The sequence below is a fragment of the Mesoplodon bidens genome (genome assembly GCF_964165515.1).
Source record: "Mesoplodon bidens genome assembly, chromosome: 18".
Lineage (NCBI taxonomy): Eukaryota > Metazoa > Chordata > Mammalia > Artiodactyla > Ziphiidae > Mesoplodon > Mesoplodon bidens.
In genome coordinates this window covers 2,359,606-2,378,616 of record NC_138175.1, presented here as the reverse complement: position 1 = coordinate 2,378,616, position 19,011 = coordinate 2,359,606, and the positions used below count along the sequence as shown (strand labels likewise).

Below are 19,011 nucleotides of genomic sequence, written 5' to 3'. Positions count from 1 at the left end.
GAAAACGAATGAATGAAACGCACGTGGGTTCTGGGGCTAGTGCCCTCAGTCTAAAACTGCGGGGTCGCCCCGGGGCCGCGGGATGTGGGGATGGTCCAGGAGTGCGGGGAAGGGCCCGAGACGTGGGCGCGCGGCGACCTCGGCTCAGCGCCCCCCACCCCCCCGCCCGCCGGGGTCCCGGGGCCGATACTCACGCACGCAGAGGCAGGCCACGAGCTTGGCGGCCTCCTCGGGCACCGGGCAGCTGGGGAAGAGCGGCTTGAGCAAGTACGTGGCGAAGACGAGCGCCACGATGTACTGCGAGGAGGGCCGGATGATGAGCAGCTCGATCCAGAGCTTGAGAAAGGCGGGCAGCGAGCCGTAGACCTCGAGCATGTAGGCGTAGTCGCCGCCCGACTTAGTGATGGTGGTGCCGAGCTCTGCGTAGCAAAGCGCGCCCACGATGGAGAACACGCCGCACACGGCCCAAACAACCAGCGCCAGCCCCGGCGAGCCCGCCTCCTTGAGCACGCCGGTGGGCGTCACGAAGATGCCCGAGCCGATGATGGTGCCCACGATGATGGCCACGCCATTGAGCAGCGTGATGTTGCGCTTCAGGGTCACACCCTCGCCCTCCGCGCAATCCGCGCGCCGCGCCGCCAGCATCCGCTCCCGCGCCTGCCGCTCCTCCTCCTCGGCCGCCGCGGGGGCCGCAGCCCCGCGCCGCTTCGGGCCCGAGCCCGCCATGCTGCCGCGCCGGCCGCGCAGGACAGGGCCGGACAGGGCCGGACACGGGGCGCTCGCCTCCCAACGGAAAGAACCCGCTTTGCCGGCGTGACCGCTACGTTAACCGACTCCGCGCTGCGCCTTTTATACGCCGCCGCCGGCCCCGCCCGCCAGGCCCCGCCCCCTGGCCGAGCCGCCTGCCCTGCCCTGCCCGCAGCCGTTTACTCGCCTGGCTGGGGTTCGGTCCCCGCCTCTGTTGAGAAGCACCGGCCGGCCCCGCCCCGTGCACGTGGAGCGCTCGGTGTCCCGCGGAGCATGGCGGGCGGTACGGGCCCCACGTGGTTCCGGGGGATCCCAGCTCCGCCCCGCGCACGTGGAACGCTGGGCTCCTTGCCTTCCTAGCTAGCTCCCTCGTCGCCCCCCGGGCGCGCACTGGGGACCCCGCTGCTCGTGTGGGAGCGGGCGGTGCAGCAGGCCCGACCTGGGGCCACTGCACAGGATGGATGGGATTTGGGGCGCCTTTGGGGCTCAAAGAAGGCATGCTTGTTCGCTGGCGGGCTCCCAGCCCCGAGGTGGTAGGATCTCTCACGGTCTGCTCACCCTGGGGACTTGAGAAGTATTAAGATGATCAGAACCACCTCTCCTCCGGGGGAGCTAGAGGGCCTGAGAGCCTGAATACCAGGCTGAATGAGTGCGATCTCAGAGAAGGGGGAAGCGCTGAGGCCACATCTGAACTCATTCCTGGGCTCAGAAATTCTCATTTTATCCCAAGGGGAACCTCCTTGCCAAAGAGCAGCATTCAGGGGCTCACAGATTTGAGAGGTAGCGACACAGACTCTGGGAAACCAGGAATCTGCAGAACCTCAGTTAAACTGACAAAATGGGGGTTCCCTGAAGGAGCACCGTGAGAACCCCCTCCCCCCAAATCTACCTGGAAAATCCGAAGGCAGGCTGCAGGGTGAAGGGGCTTTAGACTTAAAGAACTCCAGAGGCTCCTGGATAGGAGGGGCAGCCAGGTAGCTAGGGGTCAGAACGGGGAATGCAGGATGACCAGTCACCCCAGGCCTGGAAGCAGGAAAGAATCAGAAATACTACCTGATTAAACTGACATGTGCACAGGGAAAGAATTTAGAATCCCATCGCAGGCGAGTTTAGCCAAGGCATGTCATTTGGACCTTCCACGTCCCCCCCAGTCAACACCCCGCCCCCCCCCCCCTTAAGAGGCCAGCCCTTCATCTGCAGTGCTCCAACCAAATGAAATCTTGGCGGCCGGAAGGTCACACAACACAAATCTTAGCTTGCAAGATGTCTAAGTTGGTGGCTTAGGGGGAAACAGAAATAATCTCTCCACTCTTGTTCTCCCCACTGTCCTTTGCGAGGGTGCTGCTTGGCAGAGACCAGATGACCAAGGGCTGAGCAAACTTCCTGAGCCTTTATCAGGCGCTGTGCTGAGCCCTGGGCGAGCAAAGCCTTATCTAATAGAGGAGGTGCCGTTGTTTCTATGCACGAGGAAACTGAGGCTTAGCGGAGCAATGGAGCTTGTCTGACCAGTACCCTGAACCTCCATGGTGTACTTTTGGTCGTCCTGCCACCCCTCTTCTTGTGGTTTATTTACCACTAAATACACTTTGGGATGTATTTTGCTTTCACGAGGATGGCAGTTATTTGGCAGTGCTCTAAGGAGAGGTCCCAAGCACCTCCACCCTGTGTTCCCACAGCTGACACCTGCAGGTGCCGGCCACTGCACCGGGTTCCAGGCAAGCGGCAGTGAGTACCTCCTCCAGACACAGAGAAACAATCAATAATTGCACACGAGAGTGTAAAATTAACCGTGATAAGCCAAGGGCCCTAAGGGGCCAGACAGCCGGTCGGAAGGAAGCAGGACACTCCAATCCAGCTTTCCTAGAGTGAGAATTAACAAGGGAGGCGGAAGGAATGGAACATGCAGGTGGACTGTTGGTGCCCCCTGTGGGGGCTCCTGGGAAACTGCAGGAGACTTAATAGCTAGACGGTGACAACACTGCAGGGGTGTCGCCACCATCCCACAGCAGATACACCACCACTGTCAGTTTCTGCTTGGTTTTCATATGATACCGTACTAGATTTCCAAGGGCAAACTTCCTTTGAAATATATATATATGTACATACTTATACATGTGTGTATATGTACACGTATGCGTGTATCTCAGAATTCCCTGATGCAAGTTAAACGAAGTGGTAAAACGCCTTACTGAAAATCTCTCTACAATCTTAGCTAAGAGCACCATCTAGTGGTGGAATGACAAAGGAGCTTTTTGTCCGAGGCAGGTTCAATCCGCTCACTCTGCCTTACTCTTCCCAGTGGTAACCAGTAATTTCTTAAAAGTTGTGTCATTTATGAGCCCTTTGGGGAGGCCTCTTTCTCCTGTTTGGAGGCTCAGTGGCTCTGGTTCCAATCTTGAGAGAGAGAAGCCCGTCACAGGAAGATAGGCTGGACGTTGGGCCAATGTAGGAGCTGCCTTGAAGCTTTTTCTGCACGCTCTCTGAACTCTGTTCTGTTACCTCCAAACCTTCAGTGATTTTTTCGGATTCCTGATGGAAAAACGTGGGCTGCAGAAAATGGGGAGGGGGGTGGGGAAATGGGTGAAGGTGAACAAAAGGTACAAACTCCCAGATATAAGGTGAGTAAGACCTGGGGGATCTGATGTGCAGCATGGGAACCATAGTTAATAACACTGTACTGTATATTTTGCTAAGAGATTAGACCTTAAAAGTTCTTATGACAAGAAAAAAAATTGTAGGTATGTGAGGTCATGGATGAGAACTGAACTTTTTGTGGCAATCATCTTGCAATATAAACAAATATCAAATCATTATGTCATACATCTGAAACTAATGCAAGGTTATATGTCAGTAAAACTGGGGGAAAGGAGATGGGAGGGGGATTTCATGGCAGCAGTATAAACCATGGGCTTGAGAGTCAGACTGCCTGAGCTCCCACCTGGGCCCCGCTGCATACCAGCTGAAGGAACTTGGGTAAACCCTACCCCGCTCTGGGCCTCAGTTTCACTTTCTATAAAATGGGAATAATAGTACCTACTACAAATGAACTGATATATGTAAAGCACTCAGATCAGTGTCTACCCCCCAAAAAAGCAACTTGATAAATAGCAGCCCCGAGTAGTAGTAACAGTGTCTATAAAATGGCTGGAAAATCGAAGAAATTTACACCAAAATGGTAACAGCAGCCAGTGCAGAACTGCACTGACTCTCATGCACGCAGAGGGGCTGGTGGCCCAGGCTCCAGAAGGAAGCTCTGGTGGGGTCAACCCAAGCCTTGGCTTCCACATCTGCAACACGCGGGGCAGTGATAGTACTTCTTTCTTACACTGTTTGCGGTTTTAGTGAGACAAGGCGTGTACAACCTCTCAGGCAGCGCCAGAGTAGAGAGGGAGCCCCCTGCCCTCCCTGACTAGGGTGACCTGTGTCATCCTTCCGTCTCGTTGGTGAAGAGGCCGAAAGTTGGGAAGTGGGTAAACAAGACAGGTCTTTGCATGCTGTTGCAATCTCGGGCTTCTTACCGCTCAAGGTTTGTGGTTTTTATCCCTCTGAAGAATCCAAGGGTGATGGCCTGGAGTATGTATAGTCCTATTACGTCCTGGCTCTCCTTTTTTTTTTTTTTTTTTTTTTTTGCGGTACGTGGGCCTCTCACTGTTGTGGCCTCTCCCGTTGCGGAGCACAGGCTCCGGACGCGCAGGCTCAGCGGCCATGGCTCACGGGCCCAGCCGCTCCGCGGCACGTGGGATCCTCCCGGACCGGGGCACGAACCCGCGTCCCCTGCATCGGCAGGTGGACTCTCAACCACTGCGCCACCAGGGAAGCCCCTGGCTCTCCTTTTGAACTCATTCTTTTTCCTGGAAAAAAAATGTACCCGATAAAACCTTCACTGACGTGGAAGCTTCCCCCGCTTCGGGTGGCTGCGCTGCTGTGTTTGTTCTCAGTCGTATGGAACAAACGTTTGTGTTCTTTTCACATAGCAAGTGTCTTTTCTTCTTCTTGAAATTTGTTTTTAAAAGCCGTGCTTTCATGGTGCTCAGCTGTTATTTTTTTTCCTGTCTGCGTGCTTGAAAAGGTGGGACCACCCTTAGCAATCTCCAAAGTTAAGTTCTGTTTTCCGAGCAGGTGTGTGTGCATCGCCATCACATTGACCGTTGAGCCCGGACCAGGACTCGAAGATGTTTTATGTCATTTAATTATTGCATCAGCCATGGCTAGACCCCGATTGTGGCTGGAGGAATAAGACAGGCAGTGAGTTCAGTGAGTGGTCCGCCCGGGCTCAGACCCACGGTGGGCCTTTAATTGCAGCTGCGATGCTATGGCCTCTCTCTCAGCCAACCAGGCCACCTGCCCTCCAGGACCAGACTGATGAGCATGTGGACTCTTCTGGTCAAAAGTGGCTTTATTTTAGCTCTCTTTGTGGCTCCTGGCAGTTTCACTTCCCTCTTTGGAAACCCCCCATCCTGTCCTGGAGGGCAGGACATGTGACTTCCCTGCACAGGCTTTTCAGCTCCCTTCAGATGCTCAGCAAGTTCGCCCGATCTTCTGAAGTTCCTAAGGTGGATGTGGTGATTGACTCTGTAACTCTGGGTAGAACCAATGCCTGGGGATTTCTGAGACATGGTAGAAGTAAAACTAGAGATTTTAGGGCTAGATTTTCCACGGCGGGCTCCAGAAGTTAAAACAAGAAAAATAAGAGTTTGCCTGGGTTTCGGGCTCCGGGCTTGTGACAGGCCGCTGTGAGGGTTTCGCCGTCCGCGGGCTTGGCTTTGTCCATGTGCTCAGAAAGCGGGCCCTGCTCGTTGGCGATTCCGGACAAGTGATACTGTAGTATAGTAGGAAACGGGGCTTGAGAGTTCAGGCCTGCCCGTCAGCGGATAGATGGATAAACACATGTGGCCCATGCACACAAGGGACTGTCATTCAGCCATAAAAAGGGGGCGCAGACACACACCGCGACATGGATGAACTGTGAAAGCCCTGTGCTCCGTGAAAGGGCTGGATGCACGGTAGCGTCTGGTTCCATTTATACGAAACGTCCAGGAAAGGTGAATCTGGAGAGACAGAAAGTACGTTAGTGGTCGCCGGGGCTGGGGGAGGGGGCTGGGGAGAGGGTGGTATCAGGGACCAGGTTTGGGGTGATGAAATGTCTTGGAACTAGACAATGGTGAGGGCTGCACAGCAATGTGAATGCCCTAAATGCCCCCGGATTGTCCCCTTTAGAATGGTTAATGGTTAATTTTATATTATGTGAATTTCTACCTAAAAAAAAGCATGCAGGCCTACAGTCAGAGGCCCTGGGTTCAAACCCCGCCTCTGCCTCTGTGGCTAATGGGGCTCCCGGGAGGGACACCACTCAGCTTCCGGAGACTCAGTGGGAGGAGCAGGGTGAAGCCCCCATTCCTAACAGAGCTGCAGCCGGTGGGCTGGTGTGAGGGTGCAGCCAGAAAGTGGGCCGGTGGACTGGCCGGCTGAGTGACCAGACCCCACCCTCGACATTCCCAGTAGAGGCTGAGCTGGACCACGTGTCAGAGGAGACGTGGAGAGAATGGTGGTTCCAGCAGCCCACCCATGACCATCCTGTGACGAGCGGCAGTCCCTTGTTAGGGCCTGGTCACTCGTCCAGGTTCTATCCCCATAGGTATGGGTTTGGGACTCAGGGTCCTCCTGGGCTTTACTCCAGACCCCTGGGTTGACCAGCCAGAGGACTGGTTGCCGGACTTTGGTCTGAGTCCGATTTCTTCACGCGGAAAAAATGCAATCAGCACTTCTGTTCTCATTGTGCACCTCCCTGCACGGGCTCGTTTGGGAAGCACTGGTGCCCTATCCCACTGTTACCGGTTAAGGTGTGTCCCCCCAGAACAGGATGCTGAAGTCCTGTCCCCAGAGCCTCAGCATGTGACCTCCTTTGGAAATAGGGCTGCTGCAGATACAATGAGTTAAGATGAGGTCATCGTGGACCAGGGTGGCCCCTAACCCGGGATGGCTGGTGCCCCCATAACAAACGGCCATAGGAAGCCAGACGCCCAGGCCTGGTGGAGGGCCGCAGTTGGGCGGATGTGGCCAAAAGCCAAGGCCACCGATGACACCAGAGCTGGAAGAGGCAGGAAGGACCCTCCCCCGCAGGCTGCAGGGGGAGCTCGGCCCTGGCGCCGGACTTCAGGCCTCCAGACCCTGGGAGGATAGACTTCAGATGTTTAAAGCCCCCAGTTTGTGGCACGTTGTCTTGGCGGCCCCAACCCGCTCTGTGAGATGTTACAAAAGGTGGAAGTCTTTCCACGTGGGGGCCCCCCCTTGGAGCTCACTGTTCCGTTACTCTGTGCCAGGTGCGGGGAGGCCCCGCCTGGCCAGTACGCAGCATCCCCCCGAGTGCCTCCTTTAACACCTGCATCCCTGCGCCGCCAGCTGTGTGGAGAACCCGGCCTTTCCCGAGTGAGGTGAGGGGCACGCAGAGGCAGCAGCAGCTGGGGAAACTGCCCTGGAGGACCAGCGTGTGGCTGGGAGGAGGGAGAGCAGATGGGATGCCGTCCTGCCGGGAGCCCCACGGGGGTCCTGCAGATGGTGATGTGAGCCTGCAGGTCCTCAGGACCCAGGGCACCCTCCCTCCTCAGAATGGCCACCTCCAGGAGGGACATGCAGAGGGAAGGGTGGGGGCATGAGGTGGCTTAGAGCGCTCAGCCAGCTCCTGGGGACCAGCGCGGGCGGGTCCGGACTGGGTGAGGGGCTCCGGCACGATCTCTTCTGACCCCGTCCCCGATTCCACCCCGAGTGGACACAGTGACGGGAAGGTCTCAGCTGTCTCTGCCCCCCAGGCCCACGCGGCCGGACAGCTCCCTCAGGCCCCGGGGATGAGACCCTGCTCCCTGCGCCCGACCGCCGAGCACTCCATTTTGGGGGTGTTACGTGTGTCACCCTGAAGCAGCCTGGGCTCCCATGCAGCCCATGGGGCTGCCCTGCTGGCCGAGGGTCTGAGAATCTTCCCCCCCTCAGCATACGCCTCTGCTTTACCACATTTTGCCCCTTTAGCTTCCAGAAATGAGTGGGAAATGGAAAAACAAAAAGGCTAAGGCTAAAAATGTAGCTCTCACAACTTAAAATGACCAGAGAAAGTCAGAGCTGCAGGTAGTGGGAGGTCTTTAGCCTTGATCAGCTTTCTCCATGCGTTCCTGAGAGCTTCTCTGCCCCCAGCCTTCCCGGTCAGCCGAGGGCAACTCTGTCCTCCAAGCTGTTTGCACCAAACCCCTTGGCTTTATCCTGACACCCCACTTTCTCTCGCACCCCCAGCCAGTATGGCTGGAAATCACAATGCAACTGTGTCCCACATCCAACACTTCTCACCACCGCTGCCGGCTGGGTTCCGCCTAGGGTTTGCCCGTCACCCCGCGTCTCCCCAATTTGAGAATCTGAGTGAGACGTACCCCTGCCCTGCAGCTTTCCTCACACCCCTCGGAGCAAAGCTCCCACCTACATGTGAGCCCCAAGCCCACTCTGGATGTGGCTCCTCTGATCAGGTCTCTGACCTCTTCTCCTGCCACTTTGCCCCTCGAGCACTTCATCCAGCCACGCGGGTCTCTCTGCCGCTCCTGAACCTTCCAGAACCATTCCCACTATCTGCATAGCCCGACTCCTCACCTCCTGCAAGTCTTTGCTCAGAGGTCAACGCCTCAGTGAGGCCCAGCCTGACCGGTCACTTGGATCCCTGCCCACACTTTGCTTTTTCTGGAGCCCCGCTCACCTGTAGCTTATCTCCCACTTGCTTGCTATACCTGCCGACTCTGGACCATCTCCCCTGCTGATGTAGACACCACGGGGCCCAGGACCTGAGCTGCTTTGTTGTTTGGTCACTGATTTTCCCCAGTTGTCTTGCACACTAACCAGTACACGCTGGCAGGAGGTGTTTGATAAACAGTGATATCAAATTGCAGTGAAGCTGTGTGCTTCGTTATGAAATTATGAAACAAACCAAAGACTACGGCAAGTGGAGCCTGAGTGTCATGCCTGTTTTTGATGTCCACACCTTTGATTTGTGTTTATGTGTTCAGGGACCTAGCACACCACACATTCAGAGGGTGGTCCCCTCTGAATTTCCAGAATTCAGTAAAAAGGATCAGAAGATTTCACTTTGCTTAAAAATAATTTCCCTATTTCAATGCCAGTAAAGAAACCAAACAAAACAAACACAAAAACTTGCAAACTGACACAGGAAATTCTGACAGAGAATAATCTCGACATTGAAAAAATATACAGCTTTTATCTTCAATGCAGCAGTTAGTGAACATATCTTAAGGATGGCGGAATCAGAGGATCTTTCTTTCCTGTTGACAGACATTTTCACATTTCCACAGACATGGGAGCCAGGCATTCCTACTGCTGAGCCTCCAAGGTGTGACCCAACCTGTGTGTTAGGAAATTTGGGGATGAGCTGCCTCTCACGTTGGACTTGCCCCTGACAGAGAGGAGGGCTGAGCCTTCATCCCACATGCCACGCTAAGCAGTGCTGGGGTCGAAGCAGCTCTTATAATTCTGTCGAGTCTGGAGGGACCTGTGCTCTTTGCCGCCAGAGTTTTCAGAGCTGCTCACCTGGGCTACTTTGTTCTTCCTCCCAGCTCCCGGCACAGAGTCTGACGAGAAAACGCCACATACACCAGGGTAGGGATGGGAGGTCAGAACAGCAGAGGCAGATTTCAGGAGCTGAGAGTTCAGTTGTGTATTTCAGAAACGTCTGGGAGAGGACTTTGCTGGTGGTCCAGTGGTTAAGAGTCTGCCTTCCAATGCAAGGGATGTGGGTTTGATCCCTGGTCAGGGAATTAAGATCCCACGTGTTGCGGAGCAACTAACCCTGCACGCCGCAGCTACTGAGCCCGCACACCTCAACTAGAGAGAAGCCCACACACTGCAACAAAGACCCCGCGAGCCGCAGTGAAAGTATTTTATTATTTTTTAAAATTTATTTATTTATTTATTATTCTTGGCTGCCTTGGGTCTTCGTTGCTGCGCGCGGGCTTTCTCTAGTTGAGGTGAGCGGGGGCTACTCTCCGTCGTGGTGCACGGGCTTCTCACTGCGGTGGCTTCTCTTGTTGTGGAGCATGGGCTCTGGGCGCGCGGGCTTCAGTAGTTGTGGCTCATTGGCTCTACAGCGCAGGCTCAGTAGTTGTGGCTCATGGGCTCTAGAATGCAGGCTCAGTAGTTGTGGCGCACGGGCTTAGCTGCTCCATGGCATGTGGGATCTTCCTGGACCAGGGCTCAAACCCGTGTCCCCTGCATTGGCAGGCAGATTCTTAACCACTGCACCACTAGGGAAGTCCCGAGCCACAATGAAAGATCCCACATGCTGCAACAAAGATCCCACGTGCCGCAACTAAGACCCAACGCAGCCAAGTAAGTAAGTAAGTAAGTAAATAAATAAACAAATAAATAAAAGAAATGTCTGGGAGGATATTGTTAACTCTTTATTAACCACCTCCTGTCGTGAGGGCCGTACACTGTGGCTGCTCCCTGCTTCTCCATGGTGAACCATGCCCGCTCCACACCTGCCCCACGCCTGCCCCATGCAGATCCACACCTGCTGCACTTTGCTTCTTTCTCTGGACTTCTCACATTATAGGCGTCAGGTTCTCTGATTGGAGGTGAATTTCTGATTATGTTACCTGAAGCATCTAATACCTTAGCTTTCTTCCATCTACTCAGCTAACACGTCATGATCGCTAACTTTGCCAGAACAAAACGTCTGAGGACCCAGGGCCTGTGGGTGACCTGTAAGCACCTGAGAACATGGGATACGTCTGAAAACACACATGGGCAGGATGGGCACAGCACAAACGGCTGGGTGATGGGAGGACAGTGTCACAGGACAGGAGGCTTTGGGCTGAGCCTGGAAGCTGGAAAGAAGTTTCGGAGCAGAGTTGGAGGGGGAGGGGCACTCCCAGGAGGGTCAGCGTGTCAAGGGCATGGCGGCGCGCACAGCTGACGGGGGATGGCCAGCAGCACCCGGCTTCAGGAGCTGGAGCACCTCGGGCAGTTTCCACCGAAAGGATATGTCTACAGTGCTGTGAGCCAGCAAATAGGTGAGGACGCCACCCCTGGGGGGAAACCAGTGGTGAACGAGGTAACAGCAGGATGTCAGCAGTGGGTGCCCAGACCCAGACCCAGTGCGGTCAGAGGCTGTGCCCCCGGCAGAGGCTGTCAGGGGGGGGGATGGGTGGTGCCCGTGCCGATAGACAGGGCACAGCAACCCAAGCCAGGGTGGGGACCCGAGTGCAGAGTTCCACGGGAAGGGAGCTTGGGGGTCCAGATCGCACAGGAAGAAGCTGGTGCTTAATTCCAAGTTTAGTGGCTTTGCACAGGGAAGCAGAATGGTCAAGTTGACATTCCCCGCCCAAACCTCTGCACTGCTAAGAGAAGAATGCATTAGGTGGGGACGGGGAGATGCTGGAAGGAAGTGGTGAAACCAGAGGGCTGGCGATATCATTCTGGCTGGAGATGGGGGCGAGCTGGGGGCAGTGAGAACGCGGAGAATGGAAGGTGGACGTGTGGCACGGAGGGGTGCCATCAACGGGACCCACTGACCCCTTGCACGTGGGAGTAAGGGGCAGGGCGCACCGGGGGACTCCCTGAGGCTGGCCTTACCTCTGAGGAGGCCTCTTGGCAGGAGGGACAAGCCCTTTAGAACGAGGAACCCTGCTATTGCTGGGGCACAGCTGTGCACTAGGAGTAGTCTGGGGGCCCCCAGGGAGTGGGTGTCCCGGGAGAGGAGGAGGAACAGATGTCAGGCAGGTGGGAGAGTGGGGTGTCCAGGCCTCCAGGGATGGCCGTGGGGAATGCCGGCGTGGGAAGGGGCCGGATTCCTGGTTGGCACAGAACAGACAACGGAGAGGGTGTGGGCAGGCGCCCACATCTGTACTTTTACAAAACGAGAAAATAACATAAAAGCAAAGGGAGGAAGCTTTGAAGTTTAAAGGCTGGCCAGGAATTCCACAGCACACTCCTAAACTGCAGTCACAGGGACAGGTCCCGCAGACCCAACGGCCCTCAGGATGGGGAGCGGCAGCGCCTGTGTTTGTTTTCTGTACCGTGGCTTTGAGGGCTGAGATCAACGTCTTTCCTCTCCGTGTGTTTATGGTTTCTCTGCCCAGGCTCCGCGTGGTCCCCGGGAGAATCTCGGTGTCCCAGGGCTAACGCCACATATTAAAAATAACCTACAAAGCAGAACATCTACCGCGAGACAAAACTTCTGTGCACACAGAGGAAGGCCCTCCATCACCATGAAAGAGGAGATGGAATCACCCGCTTGCTCTTGGGGCTCTTTTTGGGACAGGATGTCACCGTGGGGTGGGTGGGGTCCGGCTCAGGGCCCTGCGGTCCTTTCTCCTCCTGCAAGGCCCCTCTGGACACTGGCCTTTCTCTGTCCCGAAGTCCCTGTGGAAATGGACGGCCTGTGCACAGTTGACACATGGCTGCTCTCTCCCCCTCCCCCAAGTCCCAACCCGGAGACCCCCCTCCAATTGTCAATACTGTCCTTCCCTCCATAGCTGGGGACACCACCCTCACAAGCTGCAGGACGTCTGAGCAGGTGCTTCTGGGGCGGAGCTTCCATCAAAGTACAACTGCAGGTCCTTACACCGTAAGATTTCTCACTCAAGTGTAAAGTTCAGGACTTTGGGTTTTTGCCCTGAGGCTACAACTTGTCTTCAACTGCACACATCACAGAGGAAGGGGCAAAGGCTGCGCAGCCCCGAGGATGGCCTGCAATCCAGGTGGGCTTCCTGCCGGCTCTCCCTTTCCTGCTCCCGCCTCTCCAGTGAGCTCAGTTTCCCCATTAAAACCTGGGGGTGACCCCACAGAGCTTTCACAGAGCTTGTTACAACAAATGTAAATGGGGTGTCTGGGGCCTCATCCCCACCCACACAATCCAGTCGCCGGGGAGCTTTTTAAAAACACTGTTCCTCAGACCCCGGGAACTACAGGCTTTGGGCGGGCAGGGCCAGGCCCCTGTGTGGCTCCAGCCGCAGTGGGGTTGAGGACGGCTGAATGTCCATGAGAACACTCAGCCCAGGCCCGGCCCGGGAACGCGGCCTCACTGTGTCACTGACATCGGTGGCGGTAGCCCTGTTGCTGGGTAAACACCTCCGAGTTATCGATTATAACTGAGCAGGGACGTCAGCTCAGAAGATGGACAGAAACATGTCCTTTTTGCTTTTGTTCCTTTTTCAGCAGCTGTTTTGACTCCTTCAAGTCAATCCGATTTCAGCAGCATCACCACTGAACCGGATCCTTGTAAGAGATGAAACGCATTTGTTTTAAACCATCTTGGCTGAGAACGGATCACCTGTATCCCGCCTCAGTAAATAGAGTCCACCATCCCTGGTGGCGCCGGTTAGCTGGCGGCAGTGACTCCGTGATGCCCTGGGTAGCTGAGGAAGGATGTGAGCGGAGGGCTGCCTGCCGGGCTGCCACTCAGTGACCCGAAGTCCCTGATCCATCCTTCTGCGGCCCCTGCAGCCTGGCAGCGCGTCCTGGCACTTCTGATCCCCGCTGTGCACCACCTGCTCCCAGAAGAGCCTTGGAAACCTCAGCTCCCAAGGGGACAGCAATGTGTTTTCTGTAAATTGGGGTGCAATGTACACCCCGAGAGTGTGTAAAGTGCATTAGTATTGAGTTCACTCAATGCGTTTACAAACGCACAAACCCATTCACACCAGGTCAAGACAGAGACCTACGCACCCAGCTTGCTGGCCACTGGCCTGCCACATGTGATGTTTCAACTTTAGTTAAAATTACATGCAATGAAAATTCAGTCCCTCCAACCTGGAAGAAATGGACAAATTCTTAGAAAGGTATAACCTTCCAAGACTGAACCAGGAAAAAATAGAAAATATGAACAGACCAATCGCAAGTAATGAAATTGAAACTGTGATTAAAAATCTTCCAACAAACAAAAGTCCAGGACCAGATGGCTTCATAGGTGAATTCTATCAAACATTTAGAGAAGAGCTAACACCCATCCTTCTCAAACTCTTCCAAAACATTGCACAGGAAGGAACACTCCCAAACTCATTCTGTGAGGCCACCTGATTCCAAAACCAGACAAAGATGCCACAAAAAAGAAAATTACAGACCAATATCACTGATGAATATAGATGCAAAAATCCTCAACAGGGCTTCCCTGGTGGCGCAGTGGTTGAGAGTCCACCTGCCGATGCAGGGGACACGGGTTCGTGCCCCGGTCCGGGAAGATCCCACATGCCGCGGAGCGGCTGGGCCCGTGAGCCATGGCCGCTGAGCCTGCGCGTCTGGAACCTGTGCTCCGCGACGGGAGAGGCCACAACAGAGAGAGGCCCGTGTACCACAAAAAAAAAAAAAAAAAAAAAAAAATCCTCAACAAAATACTAGCAAACAGAATCCAACAACACATTAGAAGTATCATATACCATGATCAAGTGGAAATTATCCCAGGGATGTGAGGATTCTTCAATATACGCAAATCAATCAATGTGATACACCATATTACCAAATTGAAGGAGAAAAACCATACGATCATCTCAATAGATGCAGAAAAAGCTTTTGACAAAATTCAATACCCATTTATGATAAAAACTCTCCAGAAAGTGGGCATAGAGGGAACCTACCTCAACATAATAAAAGCCATATATGACAAACCCACAGCTAACATCATTCTCAATGGTGAAAAACTGGAACCATTTCCTCTAAGATCAAGAAAAAGACAAGGATGCCCCCTTTTGCCACTATTATTCAACATGGTTTTGGAAGTCCTAGCCATGGCAATCAGAGAAGAAAAAGAAATAAAAGGAATACAAATTGGAAAAGAAGAAGTAAAACTGTCACTGTTTGCAGATGACATGATACTATACACAGAGAATCCTAAAGATGCCACCAGGAAACTACTAGAGCTCATCAATGAATCTGGTAAAGTTGCAGGATACAAAATTAATGCACAGAAATCTCTTGCATTCCTATACACTAACAATGAAAGATCAGAAAGAGAAATTAAGGAAACAATCCCATTCACCATTGCAACAAAAAGAATAAAATACCTAGGAATAAACCTACCTAAGGATGTAAAAGACCGATACTCAGAAAACTATAAGACACTGATGAAAGAAATCAAAGATGACACAAACAGATGGAGAGATATAACATGTTCTTGGATTGGAAGACTCAATATTGTGAAAATGTCTATACTAGTCAAAGCAATCTACAGATTCAATGCAATCCCTATCAAATTACCAATGGCATTTTTTACAGAACTAGGACAAAAAAATCTTAAAATTTGTATGGAGACACAAAAGACCCCGAATAGCCAAAGCAGTCTTGAGGGAAAAAAATGGAGCTGGAGGGATCAGACTCCCTGACTTCAGACTATCCTACAAAGCTACAGTAATCAAGACAATATGGTACTGGCACAAAAACACAAATATAGATCAGTGGAACAGGAGAGAAAGCTCAGAGATAAACCCACACACATATGGTCACCTTATCTTTGATAAGGGAGGCAAGGATATACAATGGAAAAAAGACAGTCTCTTCAATAAGTGGTGCTGGGAAAACAGGACAGCTACATGTTAAAGAATGAAATTAGAACACTCCCTAGCACCATACACAAAAATAAACTCAAAAATGGATTAAAGACCTAAATGTAAGACTGGACACTATAATACATAGGAAGAACACCCTTTGACATAAATCACAGCAAGATCTTTTTTGACCCACCCCCTAGAGTAATGGAAATAAAAATAAACAAGTGGGACCTAATGAAACTTAAATGCTTTTGCACAGCAAAGAAAACTAAAAACAAGACAAAAAGACAATCCTCAGAATGGGAGAAAATATTTGCAAGCGAATCAACGGACAAAGGATTAATCTCCAAAATATATAAACAGCTTACACAGCTCAGAATTAAAAATACGAACAACCCCATCAAAAAATGGGCAGAAGGGACTTCCCTGGTGGCGCAGTGGTTGGGAGTCTGCCTGCCAATTCAGGGGACATGGGTTTGAACCCTGGTGTGGGAGGATCCCACACGCCACGGAGCAACTAAGCCCGTGCACCACAACTACTGAGCCTGTGCTCTAGCCCATGAGCCACAACAACTGAGCCCACTTGCCACAACTACTGGAGCCCATGTGCCTAGAGCCCATGCTTCGCAACAAGAGAAGCCACCACAATGAGAAGCCCGTGCACCGCAACGAAGAGTAGACCCCACTCGCTGCAACTAGAAAAAGCCTGCGCACAGCAAGAAAGACCCAATGCAGCCAAAAATCAATCAATCAATCCATCAATCAATTTAATTTTTTAAAATGGGCAGAAGACCTAACCAGACATTTCTCCAAAGGAAACATACAGATGGTCAAGAGGCACATGAAAAGCTGGTCAACATCACTAATTATTATTTCTCTAATTATTAGAGAAATGCAAATAAAAACTACAATGAGGTATCACCTCACACCAGTTAGAATGGGCAACATCAGAAAATCTACAAACAACAAATGGTGGAGAGGGTGTGGAGAAAAGGGAATCCTCTTGCACTGTTGGTGGGAATGTAAACTGATACAGCCACTATGGAGAACAGTATGGAGGTTCCTTAAAAAACGAAAAGTAGAATTACCATATGACCCAGCAATCCCACTACTGGGCATATACCCAGAGAAAACCATAATTCAAAAAGACACATGCACCCCAATGTTCGTTGCAGCACTATTTACAATAGCCAGGTCATGTAAGCAACCTAAATGCCCATCGACAGATGAATGGATAAAGACAATGGAATACAATGGAATATTACTCAGCCATAAAAAGGGACAAAATTGGGTCATTTGTAGAGACATGGATGGACTTAGAGACTGTCATACAGAGTGAAGAAAAACAAATATCGTATATTAACGCATATATGTGGAATCTACAAAAATGGTACAGATGAACCAGTTTGCAAGGCAGAAATAGAGACACAGATGTAGAGAACAAACGTATGGACACCAAGTGGGGAAAGCGGGGGAGGGTGGTGGTGGTGTGATGAATTGGGAGATTGGGATTGACATGTATACACTAATATGTATAAAATAGGGAACTAATAGGAACCTGCTGTATAAAAAAAATAAAATAAGTAAAATAAAATTCAAAAAAAAGAAAAAAGAAAGAAAATTCAGTCCCTCAATTGCACTGAACACAGTTCAAGTGTGCAATGGCCATGTGTGTCCAAGGGCTGCCCTGGAGAACAGTGGAGTTCTAGAACATTCCACCATCAGAGAGAGTGTCCACATCCTGATCCCTTGACCTGTGGATGTGTGGCCTCACAAGGCTAAGGGACTTTGCAGGTATGATTAAGTTAAGCATCTCGAGATGGGAAATGATCCTGGCATCTGGCGGGGGGGGCCCAGTATCCTCATAGGGTCCTTATGAGAGGGAGGCAAGAGGGCCCTAATTCGTGGCCATTTGTTCTGGTGGCTGCAGGAAACTCCCTATGGGCTAAAGCCCACTTCACTTGAGACTCAAGACTGGCTACATTTTCCCCAAAGACAAGAAACCATTTGGGCTCCAAACCAAACTTTAAAATGTCTCTTTCCCTCCTGGATCCCACGGGTCTGCAGCGGTTGTGGTCACCCACCCACCCAGTTCTCTGCTCCAGCTGGGGCAGCTGTGCTCAAACCAGTCACCAATGCACCCAAGCTCTCTTTTGACTCTGTGTCCCATGTAAGCCTGATTAAAGCTTGTTGTGCTGCATTTGGTCAGCATTGTCATTTGATGGGCAGTGGTGAGCAGTTGTACTTTTTCAGGAAAAACGTGTATAAGGAAGTTTAGGATTGCTTTCTCTGTAGTAGGTGCCAGAACATTGAATAGCCCAAAGCCAGAGAGTAAATTGTTGATACCACAGGAAGTTCTGTGATTGGAAAAAAAAACTATAAACCTCTGTCAAAATAAACCACATCCGTAATATAGGGTCCCTTTGGTCTTAGATGTTTTTTATGGATTATAATAAGTCTGTTTGTTCTTTATCTCCCGAAAAGAAATGGAGTTTATCACTGTACCTGGGTAAGCACATGAGTATTTGCTTTCTTTTCTGGGCTGTTTTTTCCGTGTTTATCTGACAGTCAGGTAATGTTGGAAGATGACGTGATTGCTTGCAGAGCTGCATCTCTACCAGAGGGGAATGTGTTTAATGCTATGAAAATAAAAATACCATGATCAATTAGGATATTATTCAGCCTTAAAAGGGGAGGAAATTCTGACACCTGCTATCACATGGATGAAACTTGAGGACATTGTGCTCAGTGAAATAAGCCCGTCACAAAAAGACAAATACTGCCTGGTTCCATTTATGTTTGCTTCCTTTGAGCAGTCAAAATCTTAGAGACAGAAAGTAGGATGGTAGATGCCAAGGATTGGGGGCGGGGGGGGTAGGAAATGGGGTGTTAGTGTTTAATGGGGACAGTTTAAGGTGAGAAGGTTCTGGAGGCGGATGGTGGGGATGGTATCAACACAGTGTGAATGCACTTCATACCACTGAGCTGTGGTTAAGATGGTAATCTTATGTTATGTGTATTTTACCACAATTAAAAAGACCCCGCAGTGAGAAACCATTACACCACCCCCCACACACAGAATGACCACAGTTAAATGGTAGCATGTCCTGAGCAACCACTTTGGAAAACTCCTTGGCCTTCAAGATGGAGGGAGGGGCCACCAGCCAAGAAAGCAGATGCCTCTGGAAGCTGGAAAAGGAAACAGATTCTCCCCTGGAGAACGACTCCGGAAGGAAGCTGCCCTGCTGACACCTCGAATTTGGGTTTCTGGCCTCCAGACTGTGATTCAATAAATTTCTGTTGTTTTTAAGCCCCCAGTTTGTGGCTGTTATGGGCTGAATTGTGTCCCCCTCCCCAATTCACATGTTGAAGCTTGAAGCCCCCACTGTGGCTGTCTTTGGAAACGGGGTTTTTAGGAAGTAATTAAGGTTAAGTGAGGTCATAAGGGTGGGGTCCTAATCCAATAGGATTGGTGGTCTTAGAAGAAGGGGAAGGGAGAGAACTCTGTGTGTGTGTGTGCACCAAAAAAAGGCCACTCGAGGACACAGCAAAAAGCCAAGAGACCCTCCCAGAACCCAGCCGTGCTGGCACCTGGTCTCAGACTTCCAGTCTCAGAACTGTGGGAAGGAAAATACATTCTGCTGTTTTCCCCCCACCCCCAGTTTGTGGTCATTTTACAGCAGCCCCCGGACACTGATACACCAGAAATTTGGAATTGGGAAGAAAAGACGTTAGT

At 51.8% G+C, this 19,011-nt stretch overlaps 1 protein-coding gene across 1 annotated transcript in view; it reads right to left on the bottom strand.

Annotated features, from left to right (window-relative positions):
- SLC7A5 (solute carrier family 7 member 5) overlaps positions 1-808 on the bottom strand; it is a 33,130-nt gene extending 32,322 nt beyond the window's left edge. The window contains exon 1 of the mRNA XM_081217379.1: positions 195-808. Within this exon, the coding sequence (XP_081073505.1) occupies positions 195-726 (532 nt within the window). The 5' untranslated portion in view covers positions 727-808. The remainder of the gene's footprint in view (positions 1-194) is intronic.
- Positions 809-19,011: the final 18,203 nt, after the last annotated feature.